General features: G+C 38.1%; 1 protein-coding gene and 1 long non-coding RNA gene across 7 annotated transcripts in view; one reads left to right on the top strand and one right to left on the bottom strand.

Annotated features, from left to right (window-relative positions):
* Positions 1-1,788, bottom strand: part of LOC131383666 (uncharacterized) — a 132,778-nt gene extending 130,990 nt beyond the window's left edge. Inside the window, exon 1 of the long non-coding RNA XR_009213850.1 lies at positions 1,564-1,788. This is a non-coding gene — a long non-coding RNA (uncharacterized LOC131383666). The remainder of the gene's footprint in view (positions 1-1,563) is intronic.
* FBXO38 (F-box protein 38) overlaps positions 1-19,579 on the top strand; it is a 77,552-nt gene that overhangs the window by 17,279 nt on the left and 40,694 nt on the right. For 3 of the 6 annotated variants that reach the window (XM_032158295.2, XM_032158297.2, XM_032158299.2), the window contains exons 1-3: positions 1,977-2,085; positions 12,680-12,870; positions 16,946-17,079. In XM_032158295.2, coding sequence (XP_032014186.1) covers positions 12,743-12,870; positions 16,946-17,079 — 262 coding nt within the window. In that variant the 5' untranslated portion in view covers positions 1,977-2,085; positions 12,680-12,742. Of the gene's footprint in view, positions 1-225; positions 290-1,976; positions 2,086-12,679; positions 12,871-16,945; positions 17,080-19,579 lie in introns of those variants that run through there. The other 3 variants (XM_058440004.1, XM_058440005.1, XM_058440006.1) reach the window with 2 other exon arrangements.

Below are 19,579 nucleotides of genomic sequence, written 5' to 3' on the forward strand. Positions count from 1 at the left end.
CAAAAAAAATCCTGTATTGGAATTCATAGTGGAGTTCTGCCATATAACCCAAGTCTAAGGGTAGTAACAATAGCCTTGATATGCATAGCACCTTCTGCAGTTGTGCACTGAACAGGCTCCATAGCCATATGAACTGGGCCTGAGCAAACTCCAACCACCATCCCTGACCAAAACTTCTCTTGAGTATTAGTCATCATTTTAACAAAGGGATTATCTGTTGTTTAGGTACCTAAGGAATTTCAAGGAAGAACACGGGCTGATACCGGAACTCATGGAAGAACGAAAAGAGGTATTTTAGAATTATTAAAAAGTGGGGATTGAAAATTAAAACAACACAGCGGTTTAAGGTCATTTACTGTAGGGCAAACTCTCCTGCAGCGCTCAGGGACCCCATGATGATGCCACTGTATAGGAGAAACACTAACTCAGGACCTTTTTAATGAAAACCTGTAACATCAAGGTACAAATAAATCCTAGAGATGAAGGGATACATATAACATGCTCTACCTGAAAATGTTAAAACTAGTTTTGATATCTTATTATATATAATACTCATAGCAGTGAAAAAATATCTTTAACATTTATTACAATGATTTGTGGTAGGAAATTTTCTAAACTTGAGGTAGGAAACCTTTCTTACTCATGAGTATTCATTTCAGGTCCCACTACAGTGCTTTTTACAAAAGGAGGAATGCTAATAAAATGAAAATCATATTCTATTGAATTAAAAATTCAGGCCAATTGTGCTGAAATAAATCTTACTGAATGCCTTCTAAATATGCCATGCCCTGCACTAGAAACTTTTGTAATTCCTATTTATTCTTCAGAATAATCTGGGAAACAGAAAAAGCCAAAGTCTGTTTCCTTTATTAAAGTTTGAATATGAAGAAACCGACAGAAGCAAATAGCATAAAAATTCATTTTTGTCTTCAATTACAGGAAGAATGTAACATGAAAGCTGAGATTACAATGAATAGTACATGAATATGATGAGGTTTTGTTTTGTTTGTCCTACCAGAGCTCCAAATAAAAACACAGATATATGGTTTGACATATGGAATGGGACAGCTAAAACTGTGACTGCCTAAGACAAGCTGAAACCTAAGGTGCCGAACCATATTGGGGAAAGAGGGGAAAAACCAGTAGGTCTGCTATCAATCAAGAAAATAAGAAGAAATGGGATTCCCAAGCCTTCTTCAGCTTTTTCTTCTCCAGCAGAATAGCCTCGTCAATGCTACGTCTTGTCAAATCGTGTCTTACATGGCTTTAATGCACACTAACTTTCCTAAGAAGTATTTGTATCTATTTAAATCTAGGGATTTTAGCCCATATTAATTACATGTATATTAGGGCAAGAACACAGGATGTAAAAGGTAAAAATCTGAATTTCAGTCCATCTGTGCGACATTGTGCAAGTCAATTACACTCTCTGAAGACAATTCCTTATCCATTAAACAACAAAAAAGGTGATTAAGTTGATCCTTGCCTACATGTCAGAGTCGTGTAGAGTTTTTAATGACACTTATGTGAAATTCCTTTGGACTGTAAAATACTATTACTTACGTGCAAAGACAATGTCCCGAAATCACAGAAGGGATGGCTTAACATTAACATCTTTAACTGCGCCCCCGTCCTTCCTCTCAAAAAAAAAGTTCTCTATTTTTAGTTGAATGATTCTGGGAAAATCTCTATTGGAACCTATCCACTTCGCAAATGACAAAGGCGAGGTCCAGAGGCTTATCCAACACCCAGAGTACCAGTGGAAATCAAGACCAAACCACACGGTGGAGACTGGTTCCGGCGCATCAGACTCAGTGCTTCCGGCATGGCGCTTTAGTGTCACGTGAAAGACCAGCAACCCGCCCCCGCTCTCCACCCCCGACAAGCCTTCCGAAATGCCACGCTGAACATGGCTGCCGCGCTTCGATGCTTCTTCACACACACAATATGGACACGGGTTTGAGGGTCCAGCCCCGGAAATATGCGAGCGGCGGCGGAAGCGGAAGTGCCTCAGCGGTGGGGGCCGGGAAGTGTCTGTAGCGTCCCTCCCTCTCAACCACAATAACAGGCGGAGGGTCGGAGTAGGTGAGGCGGCGGCTGAGTGGGCCTGGGGACCGGGAGAGGGGTGGCAAAGCCCGGAGTGCGTGCGGCAGGGCTGAGGTAGCTGGATGGGGGTTCTGGAACTTCCGACCGCTTAAGCTCGGCCTCTGGCCCCCTTCGGGCCTAGAGTTCCCTGAGAGATCAGGGGTTGAATTTGTAGTTCCTGGCCTTCTAGGCCGTGCTTGTGGGGTTTGCCTGCTTGTCTGAACCTGGCCCCAAAATCCAGCATAAAGAACCCTTTCTGGGTCCCAGTTTCCTCAATGAAATGGGTGAGGGTGTTGGACTGGACAGCTTCTGTAACTGTCTCCCACCCCGGGCGTCACGAATTTCATGATTTTAATGTTAAGTCGGTGTTTCGGCCAGTAAAGTGAAGGAGGTCTGTGTTCAGCGTACTGAGGGGATGTCCCTGAGCAGGAAGCAGTGAACACATCTTTGGCTGCCACGCCAGAGAATCAGGAGCCCTGAATTCTAGTTTTACCCCTTCCACCTACACACTGTGTGACCTTGTCTAGGTCCATTAGCCTTTCTGTGCTGCAGTTTGTTTATCTGTGGATGCCTTTGATGTCCCTGCCCTAGCTGTGGAAATCAAATTCTTAACTCCCTTTTCATGGAGTCTTTACAGACCTGAAAAGCATGTTCTCCCTGCACTCTGCACACCCAGAATTTGACTTAAGAGATATCTACCGTGTTTCTTTGCAGACACCAAGCTGGCCAAGGGCAACTGGGCACTTAGGAAGGTTCCTGTGCAATGAGAAGCTCTATCCAGAAAACTTTGTTTTATACACCTAAACCAGCAGTGTAAATCACTACAAAGTGAAAAACAGGAGACCTTGATTTTTGTTTCAAAGTTGCTATTAACTTGATGGTTTACTTTGGCCAAATCCCTTCCTGTCTCTGAACTTGAGATTTTATCAGCCAAAGGAAGACGTTGGATTAGGTCACTGGTTTTTAATCCCCTTTCCCATTCCCCCAGCACAAGTGAAGGATAAAATAATAGTTCTATAAAGCCATGATTTTCTCAGGGAGGGAGGAGGTCCAATCTGGAGGGTATGTATTACATAGGCATAGACTGAAAAAAATCTGCTTGTAATTTTTAACTTTCATTTTGGGAATTAACATTTTAGATTATCTGTAAGCCTTCTTTCCCCTCTTTAAAATGTGTGATGCTGTAATTCTGATGTCCTCCTTGGGTAAAGAATGTAGAGTTTTGTGTGCCTCTTTGTTTAAATGGCTGTGTGCCCAGAGGTACACACTTTATATTTAGTCAAACAGATACTAATGCATAGCAGAGGAGAAAAAGGGACAACTAGATTCCAGTAAGATAGGGTGATATAGTGAAGTAAAATTGGTGGTATACTAAAATGAAATAAGGTGGTATAGTGAAATAAAATTAAAAAGGAGTTGAAGACCTGGATCCCTGCTTCACACTGGTACATCCTGCCTCCGTGACTTTGGACAAGCCATCTAACATCTCTAGGCCTCACTTTCCTTATCTGTAAAACGAAGGATTGAACTGGATGATTCCTAGGCCTTTTTCAGCACCGTAATCCTGTTGGGGGGTTTTTGTTTTGTTTTGTTTGTGTGTGGTTTTTATCTGAGCAGTTTGGTGGATGTGGTGTGGTATTTCTTTAGACAAGAGAGGCTGTTCTGGTCAGTAGATAAACAAGGTAGTCTATCATGTCAGTTAAGGTCTGTGAGGTCAAATTAAGTGATATGCAAGATTACTTTGATATGAGCAAGCTGAAACCAATAGAAACTAAAGAAAGGCATGAGAAACTTGAAGGGCAGGGAAGCCCTTGACCAGATAGGATCATTGAGGATATAGGGAAGTTTCAAGTGAGAGGGGGTATTTTTCATGAGGATAAAGAAAAGTAGTTTGAGTTTGGGATGGGAAGGAGATTTGGATTGACAAGATAGGAGGAGAAGAACACTTTTTGGAAACAACTCTGATTTAAGAATGTGCTTGCAACACCAAGACAAAAGTAATGCTTCCTGTGGCTAAGGTCAGCTAAGCAGGCAGCCACAGAGTGACTGTAATATACCTAAGGTGGCCATAGACCACTGTGTGGGAGCCTAAATTAAATGGACCATAAACCCTAATTGGTGAAGGTAGGGTGTGGTCAGATGCAGTTCTATCAGAGCATCTAGAAGCCTTTCTCCAAGCACTAGGGCATTGCTCTGGAATGCAGGAAGACAGCCATGGTGGCAGAAGACTGACTTGATGATAGGATGTTTACTGTAACCTGGGAAGTCTGTATCCCAGCCTGAACGTTGACACTATTTAATCTTGGGCAAGTGATTTGTCACCTTATCCTCTCTGGTTCTGTTTGTTCATCTTAAAACTTCGGGATCACTAGATGAGCTTCGATGTCTGTGAATATGAACCCCCTGAAATCGTGTAAGTATTTCAGCTGGCATGAGTCTGGAAAACGGATGTGCCACTTTCATCGTATTCTCAGATGGGTTTGTGACCCACAAAAAATTGAGAACTGTGTGATTAGGTAGTCTCTCAGGTCCTCTTCAACTTTTAACATTCTGGGATTCTATAATTCTGTCATTTCTGACATTTCCTTAAGGTTCAGAGTCTGAGGGTCTAGAAGTTGCTAAGCCTATAGGTAACACCTGGTACCGCAAAGTATAGTCTTTATATATAACATTCTCCTCCTTATTTATTCAGGCATCGCTCAGAGATACTGCAGGTTTGGTTCCAGACTACTGCAATAAAGCAAGTCACGAAGTTTTTGGTTTCCCTGTGTATATAGAAGTTATATTTTACAATGTAGTATAATCTATTAAGTGTGCAACAGCATTATATCTAAAATAATGTATATGCCATAATTTTAAAGTACTTAATTAAAAAAAATGCTAACAATCAATCTGAGCCTTCAGTGAGTCATAATATTTTTGTTAATGGAAGATCTTGTCTCTGTCTTGATGGCTGCTGACTGATCAGGGTGGTGGTTGCTGAACGTTGGGGTGGCTTGGCAGTTTCTTAGGACAACAGTGAAGTTTGCCTCATTGATTGGCTCTTCCTTTTAGGAAATATTTTGTTGTAACATGCAATGTGTGATAGCATTTTACTCACAGTAGAACTTCTTTCAAAATTAGATTCAGTCCTCTCAAACCCTCGTGCTGCCATATCAACTGAGTTTATGTAGTATTCTAAATCCTTTGTTGTCATTTCAATAATGTTCACAGCATCTTCACCAGAAGTAGATTTCATCTCAACAAACCACTTTCTTTGTTCATCTATAAGAAGCAACTTCTCATCTGTTCAAGTTTTATCATGAGATTGCAGCAATTCAGTCACATCTTCAGGCTCTACATCCAATTGTAGTTCTCTTGCTGTTTCCTCCACATCTGCAGCAACTTCCTCCACTGAAGTCTTTTGTTGTTTATTATTTCAATCCTGCTCCTCCTATAACCACAGAAGTCTTGAATCCCTCAGAGTCATCCATGAGGACTGGATTCCAAACTCTTGTTAATGTTGATATTTTGACCTCCTTCCATGAATCACAGACGTTCTTAACAGCTTCTAGAATGTGTATCCTTTCCAGAGGGTTTTGAATTTAGTTTGCCCATATCCATCAAAGGAACCACAGTCTGTGGCAGCTATAGCCTTAGGAAATTTATTTCTTTTTTTTTTTTTTTTGAGACGGAGTCTAGCTCTGTTACCAGGCTCAAGTGCAGTGGTACGATCTTGGCTCACTGCAACCTCTGACACCCTGGTTCAAGCAATTCTCCTGCCTCAGCCTCCCAAGTGGCTGGGACTACAGGCACATTTCACCACACCCAGCTAATTTTTGTATTTTCAGTAGAGATGGGGTTTCACTATGTTGGCCAGACTGGTCTCGAGCTCCTGACCTCGTGATCCTCCTGCCTCGGCCTCCCAAAGTGCTGGGATTACAGGTGTGAGCCACCGTGTCCAGCCAGGAAGTTTGTTTCTTAAATAATATGACTTGAAAGTTGAAAGTTCTTGATCTATTAGCTGCAGAATGGATATTGTGTTAGCAGGCATGGAAACAGTATTAATCTCTTTGTATATCTAATGGACCTCTTGGATGACTAGGTCCATTGTCAGTGAACAGTAATATTTTGAAAGGAAACTTTTCTGAGCAGTAGATCTTAGTGGAAGTCTTAAAGTATTTAGTATACTATGCTGTAAACAGATGTGCTGTCATTCAGGCTTTGTTGTTCCTTTTATAGAGCACAGGCAGAGTAGATTTAGCATTATTCTGAAGGGCCCTAGGATTTTCAGAATGGTTAGTGAGCATTGGCTTCAACTTCATGTCACCAGCTGCATTCTCTAACAAGATAATCAGCCTGCCCTTTGAAGCTAGGCATTTGCTTCTCCCTAGCAGTGAAAATCTGATATGGAATATTATTCCAATGGAAGGCTGTACATACTGAAAATCTGTTGTGTAGTGCAGCTACTTTCAGCCGTTATCTAAGTTAGATCTTTTGGATAACTTGTTGCAGCTTCTCCATCAACATTTGCTGCTTCACCTTGTGCTTTTCCGCTATAGAGACAACGTCTTTCCATAAACTCATGAACCACCCTCTTCTAGCTTTCAACTTTTCTTCTAAAACTTCCTCACCTCTCTCGGTCTTCATAGAATTGCAGAGACTTAGGGCCTTGCTCTGGATTAGGCTTTGGCTTAGGGAATGTGGCTGGTTTGAACTTCTGTCCATAAAACTCAGACTTTGTGTATATCAGCAGTAGGCTGTCTTGCTTTCTTATCATTTGTTTATTCACTGGAGTAACAATTTTCTCAAGAACTTTTTCTTTGTGTTCACAACTTAGCTAATGTTTGGCACAAGAAGCCTAGCTTTTGGTCTGTCTTGGCTTTCAACATGACTTCCTCACTAAGGCTAGTCATTTCTTGGTTTTGATTTAAAGTGAGAGATGCTCAACTCTTCCTTTCACTTGAACACTTAGAGGCCATTGTAGAGTTCTTAATTGGTCTAATTTAAATATTGTTGTGTCTCAGGAAATAGGGAGGCCTAAGGAGAGGGACAGAGATAGGAAGAACAGCTAGCCAGTGGAGCAGTTAGAACGACACCATATTTATGAATCAAGTTTGCCATCTTACGTAGCATGGTTTGTGGTACCTCCAAAACAAAGTAGTAACATCAAAAATCATTGATCATAGATCACCGTAACACACGTAATAATAATGAAAGGATATGAAATATTGTGAGAATTACCAAAATGTGACACACAGACATGAAGTGAGCACGTGCTGCTGGAAAAAGGGCACCAATAAACTTGCTTGATGCAGTGTTGCCACAAACCTTCAATTTGTGAAAGACACACTATCTTTGAAGCACAGTAAAGTGAATCACAGTTAAGGTATACCTGTATTCACCTGTCCCTCATGCTCCATGACTTCTCGGCAAGGCTTCCTCCAACTCATCTTTCTTTAATGCCGATAACTGGACTTTCCCCTCCTTTACTCTTTCTTTTTTAACCTGCTACTGCTTTGTACCTTCTCTGCATTATTGAGTTTCTCAAGTGAATTGAAGGCAGGATGTTTAGTGGCAAGTGGTATTTTGGAGGTAGGAGTGAGAAAAAAACACAAGGCTAGTGATGGCAATTTTCTCCTCACTTGCTTTGGTTCTTCTTCCAACTAAAAAGAAGCCAATAAGAGAAAGGGTGCACATTAAAAAGGGATACTGGCCAGGCGTGGTGGCTCACACCTGTAATCCCAGCACTTTGGGAGGCTGAAACGGATGGGTCACTTGAGGTCAGGAGTTTGATAGCAGTCTGGCCAACATGGTGAAACGCCATCTCTACTAAAAATACAAAAATTAGCTGGGTGTGGTGGTGTATGCCTGTAGTCCCAGTTACTCGGGAGGCTGAGGTGGGAGAATTTCTTCAACCCAGGAGGCAGAAGTTGCAGTGAGCCAAGATCGTGCCATTGCACTCCAGCCTGGGCGACACAGCGAGACTCTCTCAAAAAAAAAAAAAAACCATCACCACTTACTTGGGACTTTGTGTGAATTTCACGTTTTCTTTCTCATATAGGGAAACCAGGTCCCTATTCATCAGTACCTGAGATGAAATACTCAGCATAGCCCAGCTGGGTATTTCACTTAAATGAAGATGAAGCCAACTTTAGCTGAAGCAACTTTGTTGTCCTTTATCAAGACTGAGTAAGAGTGGGGGAAAATGAAGTATTTTTTGACTGAGGAAGCTTTTTATCTCCTGAACATTTTTAGAGACATCTACTTGGACTTGAGAAGGCTGGTAGATTTCTCCAGGCTATAAATCCTGTCAACCTCCTATATGTAAGATAGAGATCTTTTCTTTTACCCTAGTGTTCATCTCCACAAGTTCCTTCCCCACGATAGGCTTAGGGCAGGGGCATCACTCTTCCACCTGCCAAGTAAGAAGTAAAAGACCTAAGTCTTCAATTCTAGCCATGATGTAAGAAATATGAATAGTTTTACCTAAAATTTTGTCAGTCCTGCTAATTTAAAATTTAGGCTTTTTGCTAGTTAGTGTTAAAGGATATTGTAGGTTAAGAAGGTTTTTGTCAGCTTCCTGGAGATCTAACCTCAGTATAATATTGTATAACATCATTTCTGTGAGTAAATATTTGTTAACTCTCAATAAGTTTAGTTTTATAAACTCAATGATATTTAAGGTGCAGGGTATTTAGTCTAAAAATTTATGTATAGTTTGTGCACTAGGGCTACTAAATCTAATTCACACAAAAGCACTACATTGCAAAATCCTAAGGAACAATCAAAGGTGGAATCAGTAGAGGAAGATGTTATTAGGTGGTGTGAATTTGAGGAAGAAAAAGGAGGAAGAAGGGATTAAAAAAAGCTTTTTATTAAAGGAATAAAGAATCAAAAGCATCATCTCCAAGAAGGATTGTCAAGATTCTTCAAGCTGAACGTGCTAAAATATAACAACTGGTGGATTGGTCTGAGCGTCTAGGTAATTTGTGGGTGGATTAGTCTTTGCTGGTTAATCATCCTGTTGAGTCTTTTACATGCTACAGAGTAGCTGTTAGGTGTGTCACTGCAGTACAATCTGATTGCATTATTGTCTGGGCTATAAGTTTGTTGCTGAGATCATTGAATGCTGTGGTAGCAAACGTCTCATAAGAGCATGAAATGGTTTTTAGCAGCAGCCTTGAAGCTACTGGATGTATATAGAATAATGGAAAGACTGGTGGATATTCATACATTAGATATTTGAGGATATATTGTGAGCAAGGACTTGTTATCACCTAGAGGCAAGATTTTTTAGCAGAAACATGACTAATAAATCACTACACAAACTGCTGTGGAAGCATATGTTAAGTCCCACAGGGAGCTCAAATGAAGGAGTCAGTAGGGGAAGCTTTTACAGAGGACTTACATTAAGCTAGATTTTTACAGGCAGTTTTCTAGGCAAAGTAGGGAAAAGAAGGACATTTCCAGTCAGAGTTAAAAGCATATTAGGAATGAAACACCAGTGGTTGTTTGGGGGAACTAAGAAGATACTGGTCTGCTAGAGTGAGTATACTGAGAGCAAGTGGTAAGGATTGGAAGAAGATAAGATTGGAACATCTGGTGTTTTGAGATTAGATTGGAAATATTTTATCCTCTGAAACAGGATTCCTTGTAGGCTGATTGTTTTGTTTTGCTTGGCCATGTATATTGTACTTCTTAAAAACAATCTGAAAATTTCAAATGATGGAGAATAATATGAAGTGAAAAGTAAAAGTTTTTTTCTGCTTTCCTAAACCTCTGTTATCACTCCTCAAAGGTTACCGGTTAATATTTTGTTGTCATCTTTCATAAAATGTTGTATGCAGACACAGTATGTCTTTTTTATCATACTTTTTAAAAAAAGTTTCAGGGGGTAATCTTTTTAATTTTTAAAATTATGTTGTTAGAATCATACTTTAGATGTAGTCTATGTTTTGCTTTTTTCACTTAACACTATAAATCAGGGGACTGTTTGAAAAAGATAACTGGCTTCAGTGTGGTAAACATTTATTCAATAAATTACTTATGGCACGCATAGTGTCTGCTAAGCTTTTCCTCGACCCTGAGGATACAGTGATGGGTATCATTTAGGAAGCCATTTCACTAGTGCACATGAATGTTAATGGAGTCCCAAAAGGTAATGGGAATGGATGTAAGAACTGTATTGAGATAAAATTGATAAAAATAGCCCATCTTGTCTGTGGGAAACAAGAAATCAGAATATATTTAGGATGATTTCAAGGTTTACAATTCAGGAATTTAGTAAAACATTAGGGAAATAGGTGTGTTTATTTGTATATATCTGTGTATCTTTGTTTTGGGGACGGGGAGGGTTCGTGATATGAAGGAGTTCATTTTGGACATAGTGTTTTTGAAGGATGTTCAAGTTATTGAGGTGAAAATTTCTGATAGGCAGAGGAAATAAAGTTCAGAGCTCAGGAGAGGTAAGAAGTAGAGTTAGAAATTTTTTCTTTTTTTGCTTTTCTTTGTGTGTGTGTGTGTGTGTGTGTATATATATATATATTTGTAATAGCTAAATCCTTGGGAATGAGTACAATTGCCCAGGGAGAAGAGGGCTTGAGGATGAATTAGCAAAGGAGACTGAGCAGTGGTCGTAGAGGAACGACAAGAATCAAGAATATCACTTTGGGAGCCAAAGGATGAGAGGGTTTCAAAGGAGTGGTCAGCAGTGTCCCATAATACAAATGGGTCAGATGGGGAAGCACTGGAAAGAGGCTATTGGATTTGTTGACTACATGTTCAATGTAACCTTAGAGGTTTCAGGAGCTTATCATAAGATGGAAAGATTCATTTGGAGGAGTCAGGGCAGTAAACAAGAAAAGGTGGGCAGTCATTAATCAGAAGCAGGTGAGTTTATTTATAGCTTTTCTTTTAGCTTGGGCAGTTCCGAGTATGAACTTTATTTTTCCGGAGGCCTGTTAGCCAAAATGTGATGGACAACATAGGAGTAAGCTTCTGAGAAGTTAAGATATGTGTCACAAATTCAGGGTAGCATAGCCCATATACCAGTCCACACACATTGATTTCTCTGGTTTCTCAGGCCATACTGGTTAGAAACGTGTGTGTGTGTGTGTGTGTTTGGGGTATGAGAGGCAAGCATGCTGACAGCCTCGAGAAGTATATAGCACATAACCTTTCAGTGAGAGAAGAAGAGACCAGAACACACACACACAGGCACAAGAAATGATGAAGATTTACTTAGCCTAGTAGTGTGTCCATTTACTGCTGAGGCAAAAAAAACCTCAGGAACTGCACATACTTAAAGTACCCTCTGCCCACCAGGTACCTTTCTCCTACTGAGTTCTTTCCTACTTTTTGCAGTGTTAATTCCTGCTCTCCCTTCAGTTATGGGCTCAATTGTCTTTCCCTTAGGAGAACCATTAGTGACTCAGGCCCCTTTGTTGTATGAGGCTTCATAACTGTGTTTACTGTCTTTGTAGCAGTTATCTCCGTGTGTAATTCTGAGCTCATTTGCGTGGTTATTTAATTGTGTATCTCCACTTGCTTCTGAGCCGTTTGTTTACAATGGTCCCAGAGTACACAAGTGATATTCAAAATAAATGTGCCAAGGCATATTTAAATAAATGTGAATGTACCTCTTTTCAGCTGTCATCCTGTGCCTCCTCCATCTACAAAGCCATTAATATAAAAGAGACCAGTATTTCCTATAAAGTTCCCTATATCTGGACCAACATTATTAAAATATTTCTAGACAATTTGACAATCAAGGTGTTAACTCCACATGCTGATCAATAAAACAGAAAACCATATGGGTGCTCATGCAACCCATTTTCTCCCTGCTTTCCCTCTCCATTCCTCCTCTCTCCCCTCTTTTCTCTCTTTCTCTTTTCATCCTTCTCTAAAGCTTATTTTAAAAACAAAATGTGCATGTGATGCAAAAGTGAAATACCATCTCAATATTCACAAGAGAGGGAAAAGGGATGGTTCATTCTTTCTCTGAAATTGTATATAAGCTTGTGTTTATTTTTTAGGAGTTCTCTAGTTTTTATCAGATTCACAAAGGGGTCCGTGACTAATCTAATCTCTGGCTTTATAGGTGAGAGAATGAAGAATTTTAAAGATTGATGCAAGTTTATAGAAATAATTTGGGGGCAGAATCAAGATTAGAACCCAAGAATCTCTTCTCCTTTCTACTATGTTAGGGGCAGTCCTAGAAAGAACCACAAGCTCCTGGAGCTGGAAGAGCTTTTGATTCCTCATTTAATGATCACACGTTGCATTTGAAGAAATTGATACTTGGAGAAATTGACTGAATAAGCTAAGAAGCAACCGTACAAATTAAAGCACAATACTCATGATTCCTGGACTTTTGCTCTTTCTAAATAATGCATATTTATATTATCTTCAGAAGTTGATTCTCCACTCATCTTCAGAAAATGATGTTCTGTGCTTTTTGCACAGAACAAATTAATATTTTTATTAATTTGAATGTGATGTGTACCATTATGATACCTTTGCCTGTGTGTGTTTGAAAATAAACATTGTTTAACCTGGGTTTTAATAGGGGGTGTGTTTTTTTAGTCTACTTCATTCTCTGTTTGCTTTTCAGGTACTTTGAACTCAAGTAAACAAAAGGGAAGATTTTCTCGTTGATACTGGAGACTGCACAACAATGGGGCCACGAAAGAAAAGTGTGAAAACATGTATCATGAATAATGAAATTCCAGAAGAAATGACCGCAGATGAAACAAAGGACTATATGAATCAACTTTCACATGAAGTACTTTGCCATATTTTTAGGTAAGATTGTGTTTGGTTGGCTTACCTACCTAGAATGGGTAAGAGCAAACCCTGAGGTAGTGCTGTCTAATGTGGTAGCTACCAGCTACATGCAGCATTTACATTTCAATTAAGTAAAAATGTAAAGTTTAGTTCGTCAGTTGCACTGGCTACATTTCAAGTGCTTAGTGGCCATATGTGGCTAGTGGATACAGTGTATAGGACAGCAGAGTATAGACAGAAAATATTTCTTTTGTCACAGATATTTCTGTTGGACAGATTTTCTCTAGACTGTTAACATTTCTAGGCTTCTTGGGATTTTTATTGGCTAATAGATTTGTTGACTTTAGTTACTGCATTATAACAGTACTATGTGTTTACACTGCACAATATAAGGCAATGTTTCTGACTTTTTCTGACTACAACCCACAGTGAGAAACATACATGTAAGTGATTGTAACAAAGTTTTCTGAAATAATACCCATCATAACTAAATGCAGTATATACATTAAAGTTGTTTTATGATGAACACAACACAAAAAGACTTCTAAAAAAATTATGTTTTTACCCAAACTGCATTATAACAACTGTTTTTTTTTTAAAGGAAAACTGTCATTCTAGTTTCCATTGCTCTCTTCTTTCAATTATTGTCCTTATTTGTATAATTCAAATAAGCAAATTCTAACATACTTTGTCTCTGAAATTAGAGACCTGAGTTTGAATCCTGGGTCCATTATTTGCTAGCTCTAGACTAATGATAGACATAATGGCAATATTACTAGGATTCAGTGAGATAATGCATTAAACACTTAGCAAACTGAAAGCATAAATGCTTGATAAATGTTAATGGTTATTCTGCTTTTTTTCATATTGCTACATGGTCTTCATAATTTTTTTTTACTGCTTACTATTCTATGGAATGTATAAATAACATGGTACTTCGCTTGTCTGAGATCTAGTTTTCAGTTTTTCTGTTTTCTGCAATTATAGTTGCAATTAACTTCTCTAAGCATCTGGATTTTCCATTATTTTAGGTTGTTTACCTATGAAAAATTTCCATATATGAAGTTCTTAGAAATGTTTTGAATTTCTACAAATGAATATTTGCAGATTATGAAGTTTTAAAATAGCAATAACAGTTATTTTAGGAGATCCTAGGCACTATTTTTTTCTAATATAAATGTGTATGTCATTATTTCCTGCAGTTCATTATTCTGTGACACATTGTAGTTTTTGCTAGTTCGGTTCTGTCTGGGATTAGAAGACCAAATTAAAATGATAGATTTTTTTTTTTTTTTTTACAGAACAAAATGATATTACGTTCACCTGGCAGAAAAATGTCTGTCAGAATAGCCAAAAATTTTCAGAAAAAGAATCTTGCAACTACCAGATGTTCAATTACATTCTAAAATGTTTTGGAAAAGAAAGCCGGACAGTTGGGTAAAGGAGACAAACATAGGCTCCATTCAAATACATGTGGAGATCTAGTTTATGACAAGGTTGTATTCACATCAGTGAGGAAAAGCTGGGTGGACTATTCAGCAATGATGTCTCAACCTACAAATCATTTGGAGAAAAAAATAAAAGCACATTTTTGTCTCATGTCTTACAGCTAAATTCAAAATGGATCAGTGAATTAAACAATAAATCCTTCAAAATTCTTTAAGAAAGCATAGGTAAAATTGCATCTAGGGATAAAGTTGGATAATGCTAGGATATATTGTGAAAAAATTGGACCATATATAATATGTATATTTTTTTGAGACAGAGTCTCACTCTGGCTGGAGTGCAGGGTATGATCATGGCTCACTGCAACCTTGAACTCCTGGGCTTAAGCGATCCTTTTGCCTTAGGGGCACACACCACTGCACTTGGCTAATTTTTTAATTTTTTGGTAGAGGCAGGATCTTGATTTGTTGGCTAGATTGGTCTTAACTTCTGGCCTCAAGCAATCCTCCCATTCTGGCCTCCCAAAGTGCTGGAATTACATGCATACGCCACCACACCTGGCCATTGGACCATAATCTAAATTGAAAATAGATCAGATAACATTGTGCAGTTCAAACAGAATATTCAAATGGAAGGGGTAGAATCAAGTCAATATATAATGGTAGTTACAGTGGAGAAAACAGCATTTGACAGCACGTAGAAAGAACCATAAACTTAGTTCTTGAACTTAATGTGTTTATTCTAAAAACAAACTAAATTTTATTTCATTTTTTAGTCTTCTAAAATTTTGATTTGAGGATTCATTGTGGTGGTGTAGTAACTACTTAGCATGTCTTCATAAAGCAAGAAAAACTATGGCCTTCCTTAAAAGAAACCTGATCTTTGCCGTCCCTGCTATGCTCTTTTTTCTAAAGTATTATATTTGATCTGTCTTCTGAACTCTAGTCCTTTGACTATATAACTATGAAGAAAAAATATGCTGCTTCTTAGGGAAAATATGATGTAAAATCTTGATTTTGTGATTATTCATCTGTTTGTATTTAAAGGGAGTAGAATTTTAACCTAGGCAAATACGTTGGATAACAATATTTAGGAGAAAAATATTACAGTGGCAAAATTTATTTAGAAAGCAAATTTAATGTTTTTCGTTGTTTATAAAATGTGTTGTCATGTTTCTGAAAAATTCTGCTTATAATCTAAGTTATAGAGACTAAGTTATGGCTAGCAGTGATGCTTTATTTTGTATAAGATTTGATTTAAATCATTTTAAAGGGGTAAGAAGAGGGACGAGAAGTAGAAAAAAAATGGATCAGCTAAATATTCAACAGGTATATGTGGACTTTTCTTTTAGAATTAGCAGTGTTGTTAAGAGTTAGTGTCAGACAAAACTGTGTTTGCCATTCCTGACCCTTTCTCCCTCTTACCTAGCCATGTGACATTTTGCAGGTTTAATTCTTCTGAGCTAATTTCAGCACTTATAAAATGGAGTAATAATAGTGTATATATGTCAGTGAAGTGCCAGCAGATAACAGAAAATACACTTACCTGGAATTTGAAGATAATTTAATGAAGGGACTATTTACAGAGGTGTAGATGGAGTTTAGGGAACAAGTAAGAGATGATAAAGAATTCATCTAGAGGATTAGCAGCAGTAGAAAGGCAGCATTGCCACCTGGAGCCCTCCAGCTGGTGCCTCTCATTGGCTAAAGTTAACCGTTAGCCAGAGAGGGGTAGGGAACACAGCAGGTCAGAGAGGGGGAGATAAAGGACTGGGAGAGAGTTGTATGGCAAACAGGAACCAGCTAGTTACCTCTTAAGGTTATTGTGAAACAATGAGTAGAGTGTGACGCAATACAGGTTCAGTAGGTAAAGGTAGCTTTAACTTTTCAAAAAATGTAATTAATCTAGGCGTGTGTGGAGGGGGTCTTAAGAGAAAAATAGACCTTTCAGAATATATAATGGAACAAAAGTCAGGATTAATTGAAAGTTTCAGGAAAAGGTAATAAAGAAGAATGGAAAAGAGGAAGTTGTAATTCACATGAGGTGTCTTAATACTTATGCAATACTTTTATCAGTGTATGTGACCTTAAAGGTAAAAAAAAAAAAAAAGTGGGAAAAGAAATTGTATACTATATGACTAGTATACATATTTGTTGATGGAGAAGATAGTAGAGTTTGCAGGAGCAGGATGGTAGAGTTGAGAGGGAGCAAAGTGTCCCTACAGGAGTAGATTCTGTAAAAGATATGAAATAATATTGCACATGTTCAAATTGAGTAATTCTCTCTGATCTTTCTCAGGTTCCTTTCTCATCACATCTTGAAAAGCACTGTTTTTTTTTTTTTTCTTCGTTTTTTTGGTTTGTTTTTAGATTTTCTTTGTCCATGAAAACTCAAAAGAAGAAAGGCAGGTTTTATCAAATGACCTGTGAAGAAGGCTCAATACCTTATTTGGATACTCAAGTATTTTGCTGACTTACCTTTGTAGTAAAAAGCTATATGACCATATGTGTGGTTGCTTTAAATCTCTGTCTTAAGATCTTATTTCATTTGAGTGGTAGGAGATTGGAAGAAGGAAAAAAAAAATAACTTATTGGTGAGAAGTAATACTTACCCACTTGATAAATACGAGTTTCTTTCTCTCACAAAGGTACCTCCCTCTGCAGGATATCATGTGTATGGAATGTCTTTCCCGGAAGCTAAAGGAAGCAGTGACCCTATATCTGCGAGTTGTGAGAGTTGTAGATCTCTGTGCAGGGCGGTGGTGGGAATACATGCCAAGTGGTAAGTGGATTTAGTCTGTGAAATACAGTAGTGTCCTACTGGAAAGTAGTAACAATGGTTTCATAAAAAGTTGCTTGTTGTCTTGAGAAAGGCAATCTAAGTCACCTTGTAGGGAGGCAAGATTTTGTCTAAATTATTTATGTTGGGTTTTAGGTTGTAAAATGCGTTTTACCTGAGGCTTTATTGTTTTAATAGTCTGCTCTTTTCATTTCCTATCCTTAAGTAACTATATCAGCCTGTTCCACACATCTGTGATTGGAGAACATGAGCCTTTGGTTAATTGAGTATATATGTGTCACATTAGACAATGTGTGTCCTTTACTCTCTGATGCATGTTTTCCGGTGAATGGTAACAGTTTTCATCATAGATTTCCTCTGCAACTAAACTGCACCCTTTAGTTAAATAAATACTTGCCATTTTTGTAAAATAGGCCACCGAACTCCAATTTCTTTAGAAGGCCTATAGTAGCTCTTGGAGATTCTTGAATAAGGCACTGACTGACCTTACAGGTGAAGAACTCAGAGTTAGCTTCCTAACCACAGCAAATTGTTCCCAGTTGAAGAGACCACCTGAAAAGAAAGTTAATGGCTTTAGCTAAGCAAAGCATACTTGAAAGAGTTAAAAGGCAATTAAGGCTTCTTTTCAGTTAACACCAATCCATTAATTGGTAAAATTTAGTTACTATTGTTTTGCAATTATGAATCTGTCTTTTAAAGTCATCCTTTTTCTATGATGTCCAAATTATGAGACTTTGAAAATGGGATAAGGCTGAGAGGGGACCAAAAAATAAAAATTAAAAAAAAAAAAGCCTTAATAGAAGTGAAGGGCTGGAGGAGATAATTGTCTTGTTCTGTTCTATAGAACAGAACAGATTAGCTCTGGAATACTGGAATTGTGCAGGTGGGTGCTGCGTCCTTTCAAGAGAGTTATCAAATCAGTTGGTAACTCTTATCAGTTGGCCATAGTAGTTATCAATATATACTTTCTTATAAAGAACATTGCAAACACCTGAGGCTGGAACTTAATAGGTTTGTGGGAAGCAAACCACGGTTGCTTTCAAATATTTAATAAAAGCCATTCTAAGGGCAAAGGACTCATCTCATCTTGTTTCAGAATGATCCTTTATGTCAGGAAAGAAAAAAAATTAGGGCAGTGCGAAAATGATTGTCTCATTCCTTATATTAGATTTGCTTTTGCAAAGGTTAGGCCAGCAGGAATTCTGAAGACAGGATTAATACAGTATATAAAGACAGGATGGCAGAACTCCCATGTGATACAGTCTTAGCATTAACATCACTACCACTTACCAATTAGAGAAGAATTTGACTGCATGTTGCTGACTTTTAGGCTATGATAAATAACCTGTGAGCCCAAGGCTTCCCATCTTTGCAATGAATGTAAAAGAGAGTTGAAGCAAACAGTCTCTAGCCTAAGATAAGATCACACTAACCTTGCTCACTAATGCCACCTTGGCCTATTATCTGGCATTTAACCCAGATTCTTTATATAATAGTACTTTATGGTTTACATATATGATCTCTTTGGATTCTCACTCCATCTCTGTAAAGAAGGTAGAACTTTCCCCATTTCTCTCGTGGGAGGCAACATATATAACAAAAGAGGATAAACATTGCAGAGGTTACACTTGGTTTTAGATTCCAGAACTGCCATTGGGAAGCTCTTAAACTCTCTCAACTTCATTTTTGATGCTTGTAGATGGGGTGATAACCTTTCTGATTTGGTTGTGAGAATAAATGAAAAAAAAAATGATTAACACATTGAATCGCTTGTCATTAAAAGTTACTATACGAGAAAGTAATAAGAACTGTTATTATAATTAGAGACCAAGTAATCTCTAGTCTCTCCTTACTCTTCACTTTTGTAATACTAAAGTTAACATGTCTGGACTTTACATGTTAAATGAGATAACTTAAAAATAACAACTTTCAAAAAAGTATGTAAGACTTAAATATTTGGGGCCTACTTTTTATTCTTGACAGTTAATATTTTTCTTTGTTATTAATAAGCAGACAGTTGGCTTTCTGACCACTTTCATTAAAAATAAAAAAGCCCTTGTAACAGATTGAAATAGCATCTATATGAGACTTGTCTCCCCACTTACTTAACCAACAGCTCCTGCTGTGGAAGTAACCTGCCTCTCTCTGTTGCCATCTTGTTGATTCCTACTACGGTCTCCTGGATAGATAGCTTCCTGTCAACAGCATCCCCTGAGATTGAATCACTCTGGTTCTCTTAGCTAACTTGCATCTGTCTTTTTCAAAAGAATTAATTGTCTAAAATGGCAGGGGAGTAATAGTTAAACATATGACAGAGTATCAGAGTAATTATTAGAAAATGGATAGAATAATTTGAGATAGGAATTAGGTCAGAACTGTGAGCTTCCTAACGATGAGGATCATATCTTATTTATATTTTTAGTTATGTGTTCTGCAGAGCCCTGAAGATTTTACAGACAAGAGAGCACCCATGGGGGAGGAG

The sequence above is a fragment of the Hylobates moloch genome, unplaced genomic scaffold (assembly GCF_009828535.3).
Source record: "Hylobates moloch isolate HMO894 unplaced genomic scaffold, HMol_V3 SCAFFOLD_6, whole genome shotgun sequence".
Classification (NCBI taxonomy): domain Eukaryota; kingdom Metazoa; phylum Chordata; class Mammalia; order Primates; family Hylobatidae; genus Hylobates; species Hylobates moloch.